This window comes from Ascaphus truei, unplaced genomic scaffold (genome assembly GCF_040206685.1).
Source record: "Ascaphus truei isolate aAscTru1 unplaced genomic scaffold, aAscTru1.hap1 HAP1_SCAFFOLD_689, whole genome shotgun sequence".
NCBI classification, from domain to species: domain Eukaryota; kingdom Metazoa; phylum Chordata; class Amphibia; order Anura; family Ascaphidae; genus Ascaphus; species Ascaphus truei.
This window is the reverse complement of record NW_027457022.1, coordinates 148,126-164,430: the sequence shown is the minus strand read 5'-3', so window position 1 is coordinate 164,430 and position 16,305 is coordinate 148,126. Positions and strand designations below refer to the sequence as shown.

The 16,305-nt window shown below is 69.6% G+C and overlaps 1 protein-coding gene across 1 annotated transcript in view; it reads left to right on the top strand.

Moving 5' to 3' along the window:
* LOC142485976 (integrin alpha-L-like) overlaps positions 1-16,305 on the top strand; it is a gene marked incomplete at both ends in the record, with an annotated part of 190,777 nt that overhangs the window by 35,676 nt on the left and 138,796 nt on the right. The window contains one exon of the mRNA XM_075584632.1: positions 15,775-15,919. Within this exon, the coding sequence (XP_075440747.1) occupies positions 15,775-15,919 (145 nt within the window). The remainder of the gene's footprint in view (positions 1-15,774; positions 15,920-16,305) is intronic.

Below are 16,305 nucleotides of genomic sequence, written 5' to 3'. Positions count from 1 at the left end.
CCGTGTCACCTCCCCGGGGATCGCGTGTCCCGTGTCACCTCCCCGGGGATCGCGTGTCCCGTGTCACCTCCCCGGGATCGCGTGTCCGTGTCACCTCCCCGGGATCGCGTGTCCGTGTCACCTCCCCGGGGATCGCGTGTCCCGTGTCACCTCCCCGGGGATCGCGTGTCCGTGTCACCTCCCTGGGGATCACGTGTCCGTGTCACCTCCCCGGAGATCACGTGTCCGTGTCACCTCCCCGGGATCACGTGTCCGTGTCACCTCCCCGGGGATCGCGTGTCCCGTGTCACCTCCCCGGGGATCGCGTGTCCCGTGTCACCTCCCCGGGGATCGCGTTTCCCGTGTCACCTCCCCGGGGATCGCGTGTCCGTGTCACCTCCCCAGGGATCGCGTGTCCCGTGTCACCTCCCCAGGGATCGCGTGTCCCGTGTCACCTCCCTGGGGATCGCGTGTCCCGTGTCACCTCCCCGGGATCGCGTGTCCGTGTCACCTCCCCGGGGATCGCGCGTCCCGTGTCACCTCCCCGGGGATCGCGTGTCCGTGTCACCTCCCCGGGGATCGCGTGTCCCGTGTCACCTCCCTGGGGATCGCGTGTCCAGTGTCACCTCCCCGGGGATCGCGTGTCACCTCCCCGGGGATCGCGTATCCCGTGTCACCTCCCCGGGATCGCGTGTCCGTGTCCCCTCCCCGGGGATCGCGTGTCCCGTGTCACCTCCCCGGGGATCGCGTGTCCGTGTCACCTCCCCGGGGATCGCGCGTCCCGTGTCACCTCCCCGGGGATCGCGTGTCCGTGTCACCTCCCCGGGGATCGCGTGTCCCGTGTCACCTCCCCGGGGATCGCGTGTCCAGTGTCACCTCCCCGGGGATCGCGTGTCACCTCCCCGGGGATCGCGTGTCCCGTGTCACCTCCCCGGGGATCGCGTGTCCCGTGTCACCTCCCCGGGGATCGCGTGTCCGTGTCCCCTCCCCGGGGATCGCGTGTCCCGTGTCACCTCCCCGGGGATCGCGTGTCCGTGTCACCTCCCCGGGGATCGTGTGTCCCGTGTCACCTCCCCAGGGATCGCGTGTCCCGTGTCACCTCCCCGGGGATCGCGTGTCCGTGTCACCTCCCCGGGGATCGCGTGTCCGTGTCACCTCCCCGGGGATCGCGTGTTCCGTGTCACCTCCCCGGGGATCGCGTGTCCCGTGTGCACCTCCCCGGGGATCGCGTGTCCGTGTCACCTCCCCGGGGATCGCGTGTCCCGTGTCACCTCCCCGGGGATCTCGTGTCCGTGTCACCTCCCCGGGGATCGCGTGTCCCGTGTCACCTCCCCGGGGATTGCGTGTCCCGTGTCACCTCCCCGGGGATCGCGTGTCCCGTGTCACCTCCCCGGGGATCGCGTGTCCATGTCACCTCCCCGGGGATCACGTGTCCATGTCACCTCCCCGGGGATCACGTGTCCGTGTCACCTCCCCGGGGATCACGTGTCCGTGTCACCTCCCCGGGGATCACGTGTCCGTGTCACCTACCCGGGGATCGCGTGTCCCGTGTCACCTCCCCGGGGATCGCGTGTTCCGTGTCACCTCCCCGGGGATCGCGTTTCCCGTGTCACCTCCCCGGGGATCGCGTGTCCGTGTCACCTCCCCAGGGATCGCGTGTCCCGTGTCACCTCCCCAGGGATCACGTGTCCCGTGTCACCTCCCTGGGGAACGCGTGTCCCGTGTCACCTCCCCGGGGATCGCGTGTCCGTGTCACCTCCCCGGGGATCGCGCGTCCCGTGTCACATCCCCGGGGATCGCGTGTCCGTGTCACCTCCCCGGGGATCGCGTGTCCCGTGTCACCTCCCCGGGGATCGCGTGTCACCTCCCCGGGGATCGCGTGTCCCGTGTGCACCTCCCCGGGGATCGCGTGTCTCGTGTCACCTCCCCGGGGATTGCGTGTCCCGTGTCACCTCCCCAGGGATCGCGTGTCCCGTGTCACCTCCCCGGGGATTGCGTGTCCCGTGTCACCTCCCCGGGGATCGCGTGTCACCTCCCCGGGGATCGCGTGTCCCGTGTCACCTCCCCGGGGATCGCGTGTCCGTGTCCCCTCCCCGGGAATCGCGTGTCCCGTGTCACCTCCCCGGGGATCGCGTGTCACCTCCCCGGGGATCGCGTGTCCCGTGTCACCTCCCCGGGGATCGCGTGTCCGTGTCACCTCCCCGGGGATCGCGTGTCCCGTGTCACCTCCCCGGGGATCGCGCGTCCGTGTCACCTCCCCGGGGATCGCGTGTCCCGTGTCACCTCCCCGGGGATCGCGTGTCCCGTGTCACCTCCCCGGGGATCGCGTGTCCGTGTCACCTCCCCGGGGATCGTGTGTCCCATGTCACCTCCCCAGGGATCGCGTGTCCCGTGTCACCTCCCCGGGGATCGCGTGTCCGTGTCACCTCCCCGGGGATCGCGTGTCCCGTGTCACCTCCCCGGGGATCGCGTGTTCCGTGCCACCTCCCCGGGGATCGCGTGTCCGTGTCACCTCCCCGGGGATCGCGTGTCCCGTGTCACCTCCCCGGGGATCGCGCGTCCCGTGTCACCTCCCCGGGGATCGCGTGTTCCGTGTCACCTCCCCGGGGATCGCGTGTCCCGTGTCACCTCCCCGGGGATCGCGTTTCCCGTGTCACCTCCCCGGGGATTGCGTGTCCCGTGTCACCTCCCCAGGGATAGCGTTTCCCGTGTCACCTCCCCAGGGATCGCGTGTCCCGTGTCACCTCCCCAGGGATCGCGTGTCCCGTGTCACCTCCCCAGGGATCGCGTGTCCCGTGTCACCTCCCCGGGGATCGCGTGTCCCGTGTCACCTCCCCGGGGATCGCGTGTCCCGTGTCACCTCCCCGGGGATCGCGTGTCCCGTGTCACCTCCCCGGGGATCGCGTGTCCCATGTCACCTCCCCGGGGATCGCGTGTCCCGTGTCACCTCCCCGGGGATCGCGTGTCCCGTGTCACCTCCCCGGGGATCGCGTGTCCGTGTCACCTCCCCGGGGATCGCGTGTCCCGTGTCACCTCCCCGGGGATCGCGTGTCACCTCCCCAGGGATCGCGTGTCCCGTGTCACCTCCCCAGGGATCGCGTGTCCCGTGTCACCTCCCCAGGGATCGCGTGTCCCGTGTCACCTCCCCAGGGATCGCGTGTCCCGTGTCACCTCCCCAGGGATCGCGTGTCCCGTGTCACCTCCCCAGGGATCGCGTGTCCCGTGTCACCTCCCCGGGGATCGCGTGTCCGTGTTACCTCCCCGGGGATCACGTGTCCGTGTCACCTCTCCGAGGATCGCGTGTCACCTCCCTGGGGATCCCGTGTCACCTCCCCGGGGATCGCGTGTCCGTGTCACCTCCCCGGGGATCGCGTGTCACCTCCCCGGGGATCGCGTGTCCCGTGTCACCTCCCCGGGGATCGCGTGTCCCGTGTCACCTCCCCGGGGATCGCGTGTCCCGTGTCACCTCCCCGGGGATCGCGTGTCCCGTGTCACCTCCCCAGGGATCGCGTGTCCCGTGTCACCTCCCCGGGGATCGCGTGTCCCGTGTCACCTCCCCGGGGATCGCGTGTCCCGTGTCACCTCCCCGGGGATCGCGTGTCCCGTGTCACCTCCCCGGGGATCGCGTGTCCCGTGTCACCTCCCCGGGGATCGCGTGTCCCGTGTCACCTCCCCGGGGATCACGTTTCCTGTGTCACCTCCCCGGGGATCGCGTGTCCCGTGTCACCTCCCCGGGGATCGCGTGTCCCGTGTCACCTCCCCGGGGATCGCGTGTCCCGTGTCACCTCCCCGGGGATCGCGTGTCCGTGTCACCTCCCCGGGGATCACGTGTCCGTGTCACCTCCCCGGAGATCACGTGTCCGTGTCACCTCCCCGGGGATCACGTGTCCGTGTCACCTCCCCGGGGATCGCGTGTCCCGTGTCACCTCCCCGGGGATCGCGTGTCCCGTGTCACCTCCCCGGGGATCGCGTTTCCCGTGTCACCTCCCCGGGGATCGCGTGCCCGTGTCACCTCCCCGGGGATCGCGTGTCCGTGTCACCTCCCCGGGGATCGCGTGTCCCGTGTCACTTCCCCAGGGATCGCGTGTCCCGTGTCACCTCCCCGGGGATCGCGTGTCCGTGTCACCTCCCCGGGGATCGCGTGTCCGTGTCACCTCCCCGGGGATCGCGTGTTCCGTGTCACCTCCCCGGGGATCGCGTGTCCCGTGTGCACCTCCCCGGGGATCGCGTGTCCGTGTCACCTCCCCGGGGATCGCGTGTCCCGTGTCACCTCCCCGGGGATCTCGTGTCCGTGTCACCTCCCCGGGGATCGCGTGTCCCGTGTCACCTCCCCGGGGATCGCGTGTCCCGTGTCACCTCCCCGGGGATCGCGTGTCCCGTGTCACCTCCCCGGGGATCGCGTGTCCATGTCACCTCCCCGGGGATCACGTGTCCGTGTCACCTCCCCGGGGATCACGTGTCCGTGTCACCTCCCCGGGGATCACGTGTCCGTGTCACCTACCCGGGGATCGCGTGTCCCGTGTCACCTCCCCGGGGATCGCGTGTTCCGTGTCACCTCCCCGGGGATCGCGTTTCCCGTGTCACCTCCCCGGGGATCGCGTGTCCGTGTCACCTCCCCAGGGATCGCGTGTCCCGTGTCACCTCCCCAGGGATCACGTGTCCCGTGTCACCTCCCTGGGGATCGCGTGTCCCGTGTCACCTCCCCGGGGATCGCGTGTCCGTGTCACCTCCCCGGGGATCGCGTGTCCCGTGTCACCTCCCCGGGGATCGCGCGTCCGTGTCACCTCCCCGGGGATCGCGTGTCCCGTGTCACCTCCCCGGGGATCGCGTGTCACCTCCCCGGGGATCGCGTGTCCCGTGTGCACCTCCCCGGGGATCGCGTGTCTCGTGTCACCTCCCCGGGGATCGCGTGTCCCGTGTCACCTCCCCGGGGATTGCGTGTCCCGTGTCACCTCCCCAGGGATCGCGTGTCCCGTGTCACCTCCCCGGGGATCGCGTGTCCCGTGTCACCTCCCCGGGGATCGCGTGTCACCTCCCCGGGGATCGCGTGTCCCGTGTCACCTCCCCGGGGATCGCGTGTCCGTGTCCCCTCCCCGGGAATCGCGTGTCCCGTGTCACCTCCCCGGGGATCGCGTGTCACCTCCCCGGGGATCGCGTGTCCCGTGTCACCTCCCCGGGGATCGCGTGTCCGTGTCACCTCCCCGGGGATCGCGCGTCCGTGTCACCTCCCCGGGGATCGCGTGTCCCGTGTCACCTCCCCGGGGATCGCGTGTCCCGTGTCACGTCCCCGGGGATCGCGTGTCCGTGTCACCTCCCCGGGGATCGTGTGTCCCATGTCACCTCCCCAGGGATCGCGTGTCCCGTGTCACCTCCCCGGGGATCGCGTGTCCGTGTCACCTCCCCGGGGATCGCGTGTCCCGTGTCACCTCCCCGGGGATCGCGTGTTCCATGCCACCTCCCCGGGGATCGCGTGTCCGTGTCACCTCCCCGGGGTTCGCGTGTCCCGTGTCACCTCCCCGGGGATTGCGCGTCCCGTGTCACCTCCCCGGGGATCGCGTGTTCCGTGTCACCTCCCCGGGGATCGCGTGTCCCGTGTCACCTCCCCGGGGATCGCGTGTTCCGTGTCACCTCCCCGGGGATCGCGTGTCCGTGTCACCTCCCCGGGGATCGCGTGTCCCGTGTCACCTCCCCGGGGATTGCGTGTCCCGTGTCACCTCCCCAGGGATCGCGTGTCCGTGTCACCTCCCCGGGGATCGCGTGTCCCGTGTCACCTACCCGGGGATCGCGTGTCCGTGTTACCTCCCCGGGGATCGCGTGTTCCGTGTCACCTCCCCAGGGATCGCGTGTCCCGTGTCACCTCCCCGGGGATCGCGTGTCCCGTGTCACCTCCCCGGGGATCGCGTGTCCCGTGTCACCTCCCCGGGGATCGCGTGTCCGTGTCACCTCCCCGGGGATCGCGTGTCTGTGTCACCTCCCCGGGGATCACGTGTCTGTGTCACCTCCCCGGGGATCACGTGTCCGTGTCACCTCCCCGGGGATCACGTGTCCGTGTCACCTCCCCGGGGATCGCGTGTCCCGTGTCACCTCCCCGGGGATCGCGTGTCCCGTGTCACCTCCCCGGGGATTGCGTGTCCCGTGTCACCTCCCCAGGGATCGCGTGTCCCGTGTCACCTCCCCGGGGATCGCGCGTCCGTGTCACCTCTCCGGGGATCGCGTGTCCCGTGTCACCTCCCCAGGGATCGCGTTTCCCGTGTCACCTCCCCGGGGATTGCGTGTCCCGTGTCACCTCCCCAGGGATAGCGTTTCCCGTGTCACCTCCCCGGGGATCGCGTGTCCCGTGTCACCTCCCCAGGGATCGCGTGTCCCGTGTCACCTCCCCAGGGATCGCGTGTCCCGTGTCACCTCCCCGGGGATCGCGTGTCCCGTGTCACCTCCCCGGGGATCGCGTGTCCGTGTCACCTCCCCGGGGATCGCGTGTTCCGTGTCACCTCCCCGGGGATCGCGTGTCCGTGTCACCTCCCCGGGGATCGCGTGTCCCGTGTCACCTCCCCGGGGATTGCGTGTCCCGTGTCACCTCCCCAGGGATAGCGTTTCCCGTGTCACCTCCCCGGGGATCGCGTGTCCCGTGTCACCTCCCCAGGGATCGCGTGTCCCGTGTCACCTCCCCGGGGATCGCGTGTCCCGTGTCACCTCCCCGGGGATCGCGTGTCCCGTGTCACCTCCCCGGGGATCGCGTGTCCCGTGTCACCTCCCCGGGGATCGCGTGTCCCATGTCACCTCCCCGGGGATCGCGTGTCCCATGTCACCTCCCCGGGGATCGCGTGTCCCGTGTCACCTCCCCGGGGATCGCGTGTCCCGTGTCACCTCCCCGGGGATCGCGTGTCCGTGTCACCTCCCCGGGGATCGCGTGGCCCGTGTCACCTCCCCGGGGATCGCGTGTCACCTCCCCGGGGGATCGCGTGTCCCGTGTCACCTCCCCAGGGATCGCGTGTCCCGTGTCACCTCCCCAGGGATCGCGTGTCCCGTGTCACCTCCCCAGGGATCGCGTGTCCCGTGTCACCTCCCCAGGGATCGCGTGTCCCGTGTCACCTCCCCAGGGATCGCGTGTCCCGTGTCACCTCCCCGGGGATCGCGTGTCCGTGTTACCTCCCCGGGGATCACGTGTCCGTGTCACCTCTCCGAGGATCGCGTGTCACCTCCCTGGGGATCCCGTGTCACCTCCCCGGGGATCGCGTGTCCGTGTCACCTCCCCGGGGATCGCGTGTCACCTCCCCGGGGATCGCGTGTCCCGTGTCACCTCCCCGGGGATCGCGTGTCCCGTGTCACCTCCCCAGGGATCGCGTGTCCCGTGTCACCTCCCCGGGGATCGTGTGTCCCGTGTCACCTCCCCGGGGATCGCGTGTCCCGTGTCACCTCCCCGGGGATCGCGTGTCCCGTGTCACCTCCCCGGGGATCGCGTGTCCCGTGTCACCTCCCCGGGGATCGCGTGTCCCGTGTCACCTCCCCGGGGATCGCGTGTCCCGTGTCACCTCCCCGGGGATCGCGTGTCCGTGTCCCCTCCCCGGGGATCGCGTGTCCCGTGTCACCTCCCCGGGGATCGCGTGTCCGTGTCACCTCCCCGGGGATCGTGTGTCCCGTGTCACCTCCCCAGGGATCGCGTGTCCCGTGTCACCTCCCCGGGGATCGCGTGTCCGTGTCACCTCCCCGGGGATCGTGTGTCCCGTGTCACCTCCCCGGGGATCGCGTGTCACCTCCCCGGGGATCGCGTGTCCCGTGTGCACCTCCCCGGGGATCGCGTGTCCGTGTCACCTCCCCCGAGGATCGCTTGTCACCTCCCCGGGGATCGCGTGTCCGTGTCACCTCCCCGGGGATCGCGTGTTCCGTGTCACTTCCCAGGGGATCGCGTGTCATGTGTGCACCTCCCCGGGGATCGCTTGTCACCTCCCCGGGGATCGCGTGTCCGTGTCACCTCCCCGGGGATCGCGTGTTCCGTGTCACTTCCCAGGGGATCGCGTGTCCCGTGTGCACCTCCCCGGGGATCGCGTGTCCGTGTCACCTCCCCGGGGATCGCGTGTCCCGTGTCACCTCCCCGGGTATCGCGTGTCCGTGTCACCTCCCCGGGGATCGCGTGTCACCTCCCCGGGGATCGCGTGTCCCGTGTGCACCTCCCCGGGGATTGCGTGTCCCGTGTCACCTCCCCAGGGATCGCGTGTCCCGTGTCACCTCCCCGGGGATCGCGCGTCCGTGTCACCTCCCCGGGGATCGCGCGTCCGTGTCACCTCCCCGGGGATCGCGTGTCCCGTGTCACCTCCCCGGGGATCGCGTGTCCCGTGTCACCTCCCCGGGTATTGCGCGTCCGTGTCACCTCCCCGGGGATCGCGTGTTCCGTGTCACCTCCCCGGGGATCGCGTGTCCGTGTCACCTCCCCGGGGATCGCGTGTCCCGTGTCACCTCCCCGGGGATTGCGTGTCCCGTGTCACCTCCCCAGGGATAGCGTTTCCCGTGTCACCTCCCCGGGGATCGCGTGTCCCGTGTCACCTCCCCAGGGATCGCGTTTCCCGTGTCACCTCCCCGGGGATTGCGTGTCCCGTGTCACCTCCCCAGGGATAGCGTTTCCCGTGTCACCTCCCCAGGGATCGCGTGTCCCGTGTCACCTCCCCAGGGATCGCGTGTCCCGTGTCACCTCCCCAGGGATCGCGTGTCCCGTGTCACCTCCCCGGGGATCGCGTGTCCCGTGTCACCTCCCCGGGGATCGCGTGTCCCGTGTCACCTCCCCGGGGATCGCGTGTCCGTGTCACCTCCCCGGGGATCGCGTGTCCCGTGTCACCTCCCCGGGGATCGCGTGTCACCTCCCCGGGGGATCGCGTGTCCCGTGTCACCTCCCCGGGGGATCGCGTGTCCCGTGTCACCTCCCCAGGGATCGCATGTCCCGTGTCACCTCCCCAGGGATCGCGTGTCCCGTGTCACCTCCCCAGGGATCGCGTGTCCCGTGTCACCTCCCCAGGGATCGCGTGTCCCGTGTCACCTCCCCGGGGATCACGTGTCCGTGTCACCTCTCCGAGGATCGCGTGTCACCTCCCTGGGGATCCCGTGTCACCTCCCCGGGGATCGCGTGTCCGTGTCACCTCCCCGGGGATCGCGTGTCACCTCCCCGGGGATCGCGTGTCCCGTGTCACCTCCCCGGGGATCGCGTGTCCCGTGTCACCTCCCCGGGGATCGCGTGTCCCGTGTCACCTCCCAGGGGATCGCGTGTTCCGTGTCACCTCCCCGGGGATCGCGTGTCCGTGTCACCTCCCCGGGGATCGCGTGTCCCGTGTCACCTCCCCGGGGATTGCGTGTCCCGTGTCACCTCCCCGGGGATTGCGTGTCCCGTGTCACCTCCCCAGGGATAGCGTTTCCCGTGTCACCTCCCCAGGGATCGCGTGTCCCGTGTCACCTCCCCAGGGATCGCGTGTCCCGTGTCACCTCCCCAGGGATCGCGTGTCCCGTGTCACCTCCCCGGGGATCGCGTGTCCCGTGTCACCTCCCCAGGGATCGCGTGTCCCGTGTCACCTCCCCAGGGATCGCGTGTCCCGTGTCACCTCCCCGGGGATCGCGTGTCCCGTGTCACCTCCCCGGGGATCGCGTGTCCGTGTCACCTCCCCGGGGATCGCGTGTCCCGTGTCACCTCCCCGGGGATCGCGTGTCACCTCCCCGGGGGATCGCGTGTCCCGTGTCACCTCCCCAGGGATCGCATGTCCCGTGTCACCTCCCCAGGGATCGCGTGTCCCGTGTCACCTCCCCAGGGATCGCGTGTCCCGTGTCACCTCCCCAGGGATCGCGTGTCCCGTGTCACCTCCCCGGGGATCGCGTGTCCGTGTTACCTCCCCGGGGATCACGTGTCCGTGTCACCTCTCCGAGGATCGCGTGTCACCTCCCTGGGGATCCCGTGTCACCTCCCCGGGGATCGCGTGTCCGTGTCACCTCCCCGGGGATCGCGTGTCACCTCCCCGGGGATCGCGTGTCCCGTGTCACCTCCCCGGGGATCGCGTGTCCCGTGTCACCTCCCCGGGGATCGCGTGTCCCGTGTCACCTCCCAGGGGATCGCGTGTTCCGTGTCACCTCCCCGGGGATCGCGTGTCCGTGTCACCTCCCCGGGGATCGCGTGTCCCGTGTCACCTCCCCGGGGATTGCGTGTCCCGTGTCACCTCCCCGGGGATTGCGTGTCCCGTGTCACCTCCCCGGGGATCACGTGTCCCGTGTCACCTCCCCAGGGATCGCGTGTCCCGTGTCACCTCCCCGGGGATCGCGTGTCCCGTGTCACCTCCCCGGGGACCGTGTGTCCCGTGTCACCTCCCCGGGGATCGCGTGTCCCGTGTCACCTCCCCAGGGATCGCATGTCCCGTGTCACCTCCCCAGAGATCGCGTGTCCCGTGTCACCTCCCCAGGGATCGCGTGTCCCGTGTCACCTCCCCAGGGATCGCGTGTCCCGTGTCACCTCCCCGGGGATCGCGTGTCCGTGTTACCTCCCCGGGGATCACGTGTCCGTGTCACCTCTCCGAGGATCGCGTGTCACCACCCTGGGGATCCTGTGTCACCTCCCCGGGGTTCGCGTGTCCGTGTCACCTCCCCGGGGATCGCGTGTCCGTGTCACCTCCCCGGGGATCGCGTGTCCGTGTCACCTCCCCGGGGATCGCGTGTCACCTCCCCGGGGATCGCGTGTCCCGTGTCACCTCCCCGGGGATCGCGTGTCCCGTGTCACCTCCCAGGGGATCGCGTTTTCCGTGTCACCTCCCCGGGGATCGCGTGTCCCGTGTCACCTCCCCGGGGATCGCGTGTCCGTGTCACCTCCCCGGGGATCGCGTGTCCCATGTCACCTCCCCGGGGATCGCGTGTCCGTGTCACCTCCCTGGGGATCGCGTGTCACCTCCCCGGGGATCGCGTGTCCGTGTCACCTCCCCGGGGATCGCGTGTCACCTCCCCGGGGATCGCGTGTCCCGTGTCACCTCCCCGGGGATCGCGTGTCCCGTGTCACCTCCCCGGGGATCGCGTGTCCGTGTCACCTCCCCGGGGATCGCGTGTCCGTGTCACCTCCCCGGGGATCGCGTGTCCCGTGTCACCTCCCTGGGGATCGCGTGTCCCGTGTCACCTCCCCGGGGATCGCGTGTCCCGTGTCACCTCCCCGGGGATCGCGTGTCACCTCCCCGGGGATCGCGTGTCCCGTGTCACCTCCCCGGGGATCGCGTGTCACCTCCCCGGGGATCGCGTGTCCGTGTCACCTCCCCGGGGATCGCGTGTCCCGTGTCACCTCCCCGGGGATCGCGTGTCCGTGTCACCTCCCCGGGGATCGCGTGTCCGTGTCACCTCCCCGGGGATCGCGTGTCCGTGTCACCTCCCCGGGGATCGCGTGTCCCGTGTCACCTCCCCGGGGATCGCGTGTCACCTCCCCGGGGATCGCGTGTCCCGTGTCATCTCCCTGGGGATCGCGTGTCCGTGTCACCTCCCCGGGGATCGCGTGTCCCGTGTCACCTCCCCGGGGATCGCGTGTCCCGTGTCACCTCCCCGGGGATCGCGTGTCACCTCCCTGGGGATCGCGTGTCCCGTGTCACCTCCCCGGGGATCGCGTGTCCGTGTCACCTCCCCGGGGATCGCGTGTCCCGTGTCACCTCCCCGGGGATCGCGTGTCCCGTGTCACCTCCCCGGGGATCGCGTGTCCCGTGTCACCTCCCCGGGGATCGCGTGTCCCGTGTCACCTCCCCGGGGATTGCGTGTCCCGTGTCACCTCCCCGGGGATCGCGTGTCCGTGTCACCTCCCCGGGGATCGCGTGTCCGTGTCACCTCCCAGGGGATCGCGTGTCCGTGTCACCTCCCCGGGGATCGCGTGTCCCGTGTCCCCTCCCCGGGGATCGCGTGTCCGTGTCACCTCCTCGGGGATCGCGTGTCCCGTGTCACCTCCCCGGGGATCGCGTGCCCCGTGTCACCTCCCTGGGGATCGCGTGTCCCGTGTCACCTCCCTGGGGATCGCGTGTCCCGTGTCACCTCCCCGGGGATCGCGTGTCCGTGTCACCTCCCTGGGGATCGCGTGTCCCGTGTCACCTCCCCGGGGATCGCGTGTCCCGTGTCACCTCCCCGGGGATCGCGTGTCCCTTGTGCACCTCCCCGGGGATCGCGTGTCCCGTGTCACCTCCCCGGGGATCGCGTGTCCCGTGTCACCTCCCCGGGGATCGCGTGTCCCGTGTCACCTCCCCGGGGATCGCGTGTCCCGTGTGCACCTCCCTGGGGATCGCGTGTCCCGTGTGCACCTCCCTGGGGATCGCGTGTCCCGTGTGCACCTCCCTGGGGATCGCGTGTCCCGTGTGCACCTCCCTGGGGATCGCGTGTCCCGTGTGCACCTCCCTGGGGATCGCGTGTCCCGTGTGCACCTCCCTGGGGATCGCGTGTCCCGTGTGCACCTCCCCGGGGATCGCGTGTCCGTGTCACCTCCCCGGGGATCACGTGTCCCGTGTCACCTCCCCGGGGATCGCGCGTCCGTGTCACCTCCCTGGGGATCGCGTGTCCGTGTCACCTCCCTGGGGATCGCGTGTCACCTCCCAGGGGATCGCGTGTCACCTCCCCGGGGATCGCGTGTCCCGTGTCACCTCCCCGGGGATCGCGTGTCCCGTGTCACCTCCCCGGGGATCGCGTGTCCCGTGTCACCTCCCTGGGGATCGCGTGTCCCGTGTCACCTCCCCGGGGATCGCGTGTCCCGTGTCACCTCCCCGGGGATCGCGTGTCCCGTGTCACCTGCCCGGGGATCGCGTGTCCCGTGTCACCTCCCCGGGGATCGCGTGTCCGTGTCACCTCCCCAGGGATCGCGCGTCCGTGTCACCTCCCCGGGGATCGCGTGTTCTGTGTCACCTCCCCGGGGATCGCGTGTCCCGTGTCACCTCCCCGGGGATCGCGTGTCCCGTGTCACCTCCCCGGGGATCGCGTGTCCCGTGTCACCTCCCCGGGGATCGCGTGTCACCTCCCCGGGGATCGCGTGTCACCTCCCCGGGGATCGCGTGTCCCGTGTGCACCTCCCTGGGGATCGCGTGTCCCGTGTGCACCTCCCTGGGGATCGCGTGTCCGTGTCACCTCCCCGGGGATCGCGTGTCCCGTGTCACCTCCCCGGGGATCGCGCGTCCGTGTCACCTCCCTGGGGATCGCGTGTCCGTGTCACCTCCCTGGGGATCGCGTGTCACCTCCCAGGGGATCGCTTGTCACCTCCCCGGGGATCGCGTGTCCCGTGTCACCTCCCCGGGGATCGCGTGTCCCGTGTCACCTCCCCGGGGATCGCGTGTCCCGTGTCACCTCCCCGGGGATCGCGTGTCCCGTGTCACCTCCCCGGGGATCGCGTATCCCGTGTCACCTCCCCGGGGATCGCGTGTCCGTGTCACCTCCCCGGGGATCGCGCGTCTGTGTCACCTCCCCAGGGATCGCGTGTCCCGTGTCACCTCCCCGGGGATCGCGTGTCCCGTGTCACCTCCCCGGGGATCGCGTGTCCCGTGTCACCTCCCCGGGGATCGCGTGTCCCGTGTCACCTCCCCGGGGATCGCGTGTCCCGTGTCACCTCCCCGGGGATCGCGTGTCCCGTGTCACCTGCCCGGGGATCGCGTGTCCCGTGTCACCTCCCTGGGGATCGCGTGTCCGTGTCACCTCCCCGGGGATCGCGTGTCCCGTGTCACCTCCCCGGGGATCGCGTGTCCCGTGTCACCTCCCCGGGGATCGCGTGTCCCGTGTCACCTCCCCGGGGATCGCGTGTCCCGTGTCACCTCCCCGGGGATCGCGCGTCCGTGTCACCTCCCCGGGGATCGCGCGTCCGTGTCACCTCCCCGGGGATCGCGTGTCCCGTGTCACCTCCCCGGGGATCGCGTGTCCCGTGTCACCTCCCCGGGGATCGCGTGTCCCGTGTCACCTCCCCGGGGATCGCGTGTCCCGTGTCACCTCCCCGGGGATCGCGTGTCCCGTGTCACCTCCCCGGGGATCGCGTGTCCCGTGTCACCTCCCCGGGGATCGCGTGTCCCGTGTCACCTCCCCGGGGATCGCGTGTCCCGTGTCACCTCCCCGGGGATCGCGTGTCCGTGTCACCTCCCCGGGGATCGCGTGTCCGTGTCACCACCCCGGGGATCGCGTGTCCCGTGTCACCTCCCCGGGGATCGCGTGTCCCGTGTCACCTCCCCGGGGATCGCGTGTCCGTGTCACCTCCCCGGGGGATCGCGTGTCCCGTGTCACCTCCCCGGGGATCGCGTGTCCCGTGTCACCTCCCCGGGAATCGCGTGTCCCGTGTCACCTCCCCGGGGATCGCGTGTCCCGTGTCCCCTCCCCGGGGAACGCGTGTCTCGTGTCCCCTCCCCAGGGATCGCGTGTCCCGTGTCACCTCCCCGGGGATCGCGTGTCCGTGTCCCCTCCCCGGGGATCGCGTGTCCCGTGTCACCTCCCCGGGGATCGCGTGTCCGTGTCACCTCCCCGGGGATCGCGTGTCCCGTGTCACCTCCCCGGGGATCGCGTGTCCCGTGTCACCTCCCCGGGGATCGCGTGTCCCGTGTCACCTCCCCGGGGATCGCGTGTCCCGTGTCACCTCCCCGGGGATCGCGTGTCCGTGTCACCTCCCCGGGGATCGCGTGTCCGTGTCACCTCCCCGGGGATCGCGTGTCCCGTGTCACCTCCCCGGGGATCGCGTGTCACCTCCCCGGGGATCGCGTGTCCGTGTCACCTCCCAGGGGATCGCGTGTCCGTGTCACCTCCCCGGGGATCGCGTGTCCGTGTCACCTCCCCGGGGATCGCGTGTCCCCTGTCACCTCCCCCGAGGAACACGTGTCCCCTGTCACCTCCCCCGAGAATCACGTGTCCCCTGTCACCTCCCCCGAGGATCACGTGTCCCCTGTAACCACCCCCGAGGAACACGTGTCCCCTGTAACCACCCCCGAGGATCACGTGTCCCCTGTAACCTCCCCCGAGGATCACGTGTCCCCTGTCACCACCCCCGAGGATCACGTGTCCCCTGTAACCTCCCCCGAGGATCACGTGTCCCCTGTCACCTCCCCCGAGGATCACGTGTCCCCTGTCACCTCTCCCGAGGATCACGTGTCCCCTGTCATCTCCCCCTAGGATCACGTGTCCCCTGTCACCTCCCCCGAGGATCACGTGTCCCCTGTCACCTCCCCCTAGGATCACGTGTCCCCTGTCACCTCCCCCGAGGATCACGTGTCCCCTGTAACCTCCCCCGAGGATCACGTGTCCCCTGTAACCTCCCCGAGGATCCCGTGTCCCCTGTAACCTCCCTGAGGATCCCGTGTCCCCTGTAACCTCCCCTGAGGATCACGTGTCCCCTGTAACCTCCCCCCGAGGATCACGTGTCCCCTGTAACCTCCCCCGAGGATCACGTGTCCCCTGTCACCTCCCCCGAGGATCACGTGTCCCCTGTAACCTCCCCCCGAGGATCACGTGTCCCCTGTAACCTCCCCGAGGATCACGTGTCCCCTGTAACCTCCCCCTGAGGATCACGTGTCCCGTGTAACCTCCCCCCGAGGATCACGTGTCCCCTGTAACCTCCCCGAGGATCACGTGTCCCCTGTCACCTCCCCCGAGGATCACGTGTCCCCTGTAACCTCCCCGAGGATCACGTGTCCCCTGTAACCTCCCCCGAGGATCACGTGTCCCCTGTAACCAAACCCGAGGATCACGTGTCCCCTGTCACCTCCCCCGAGGATCACGTGTCCCCTGTCACCTCCCCCGAGGATCACGTGTCCCCTGTAACCTCCCCTGAGGATCACGTGTCCCCTGTCACCTCTCCAGGGACCACATATTTACAAAGGACACAGGCTCCCGGCCACACGCCAAGAAAATCCTCCTGATCCTGACTGACGGAGAAGCCACGGACAGTGACAATGGCACCATAACGATGGCCACGGAGAGAGGGGTCACACGCTACATCATCGGGGTGACAGACCGCGCAGCCGTCCCGTGTCTCTGTGATTCTCTCTTTTTTCTGTCTGTCTCTCTCATTCTCCCTCCCTCTCTCCCTTCAGACGCGCTCTCTTGTCTCTCAGACGCTCTCTTCCTGATGCACTGTCCCATTGTTTCCCGGCTGTCTCTTTGACTTCCCATGGAAACTCTCTTTCTCTCTTTTTTCTGTCTGTCTCTCTCATTCTCCCTCCCTCTCTCCCTTCAGACGCGCTCTCTTGTCTCTCAGACGCTCTCTTCCTGATGCACTGTCCCATTGTTTCCCGGCTGTCTCTTTGACTTCCCATGGAAACTCTCTTTCTCTCGGTGGATGTCTTTCTCATTCTCCCTCCCTCTCTCCCTTCAGACGCGCTCTCTTGTCTC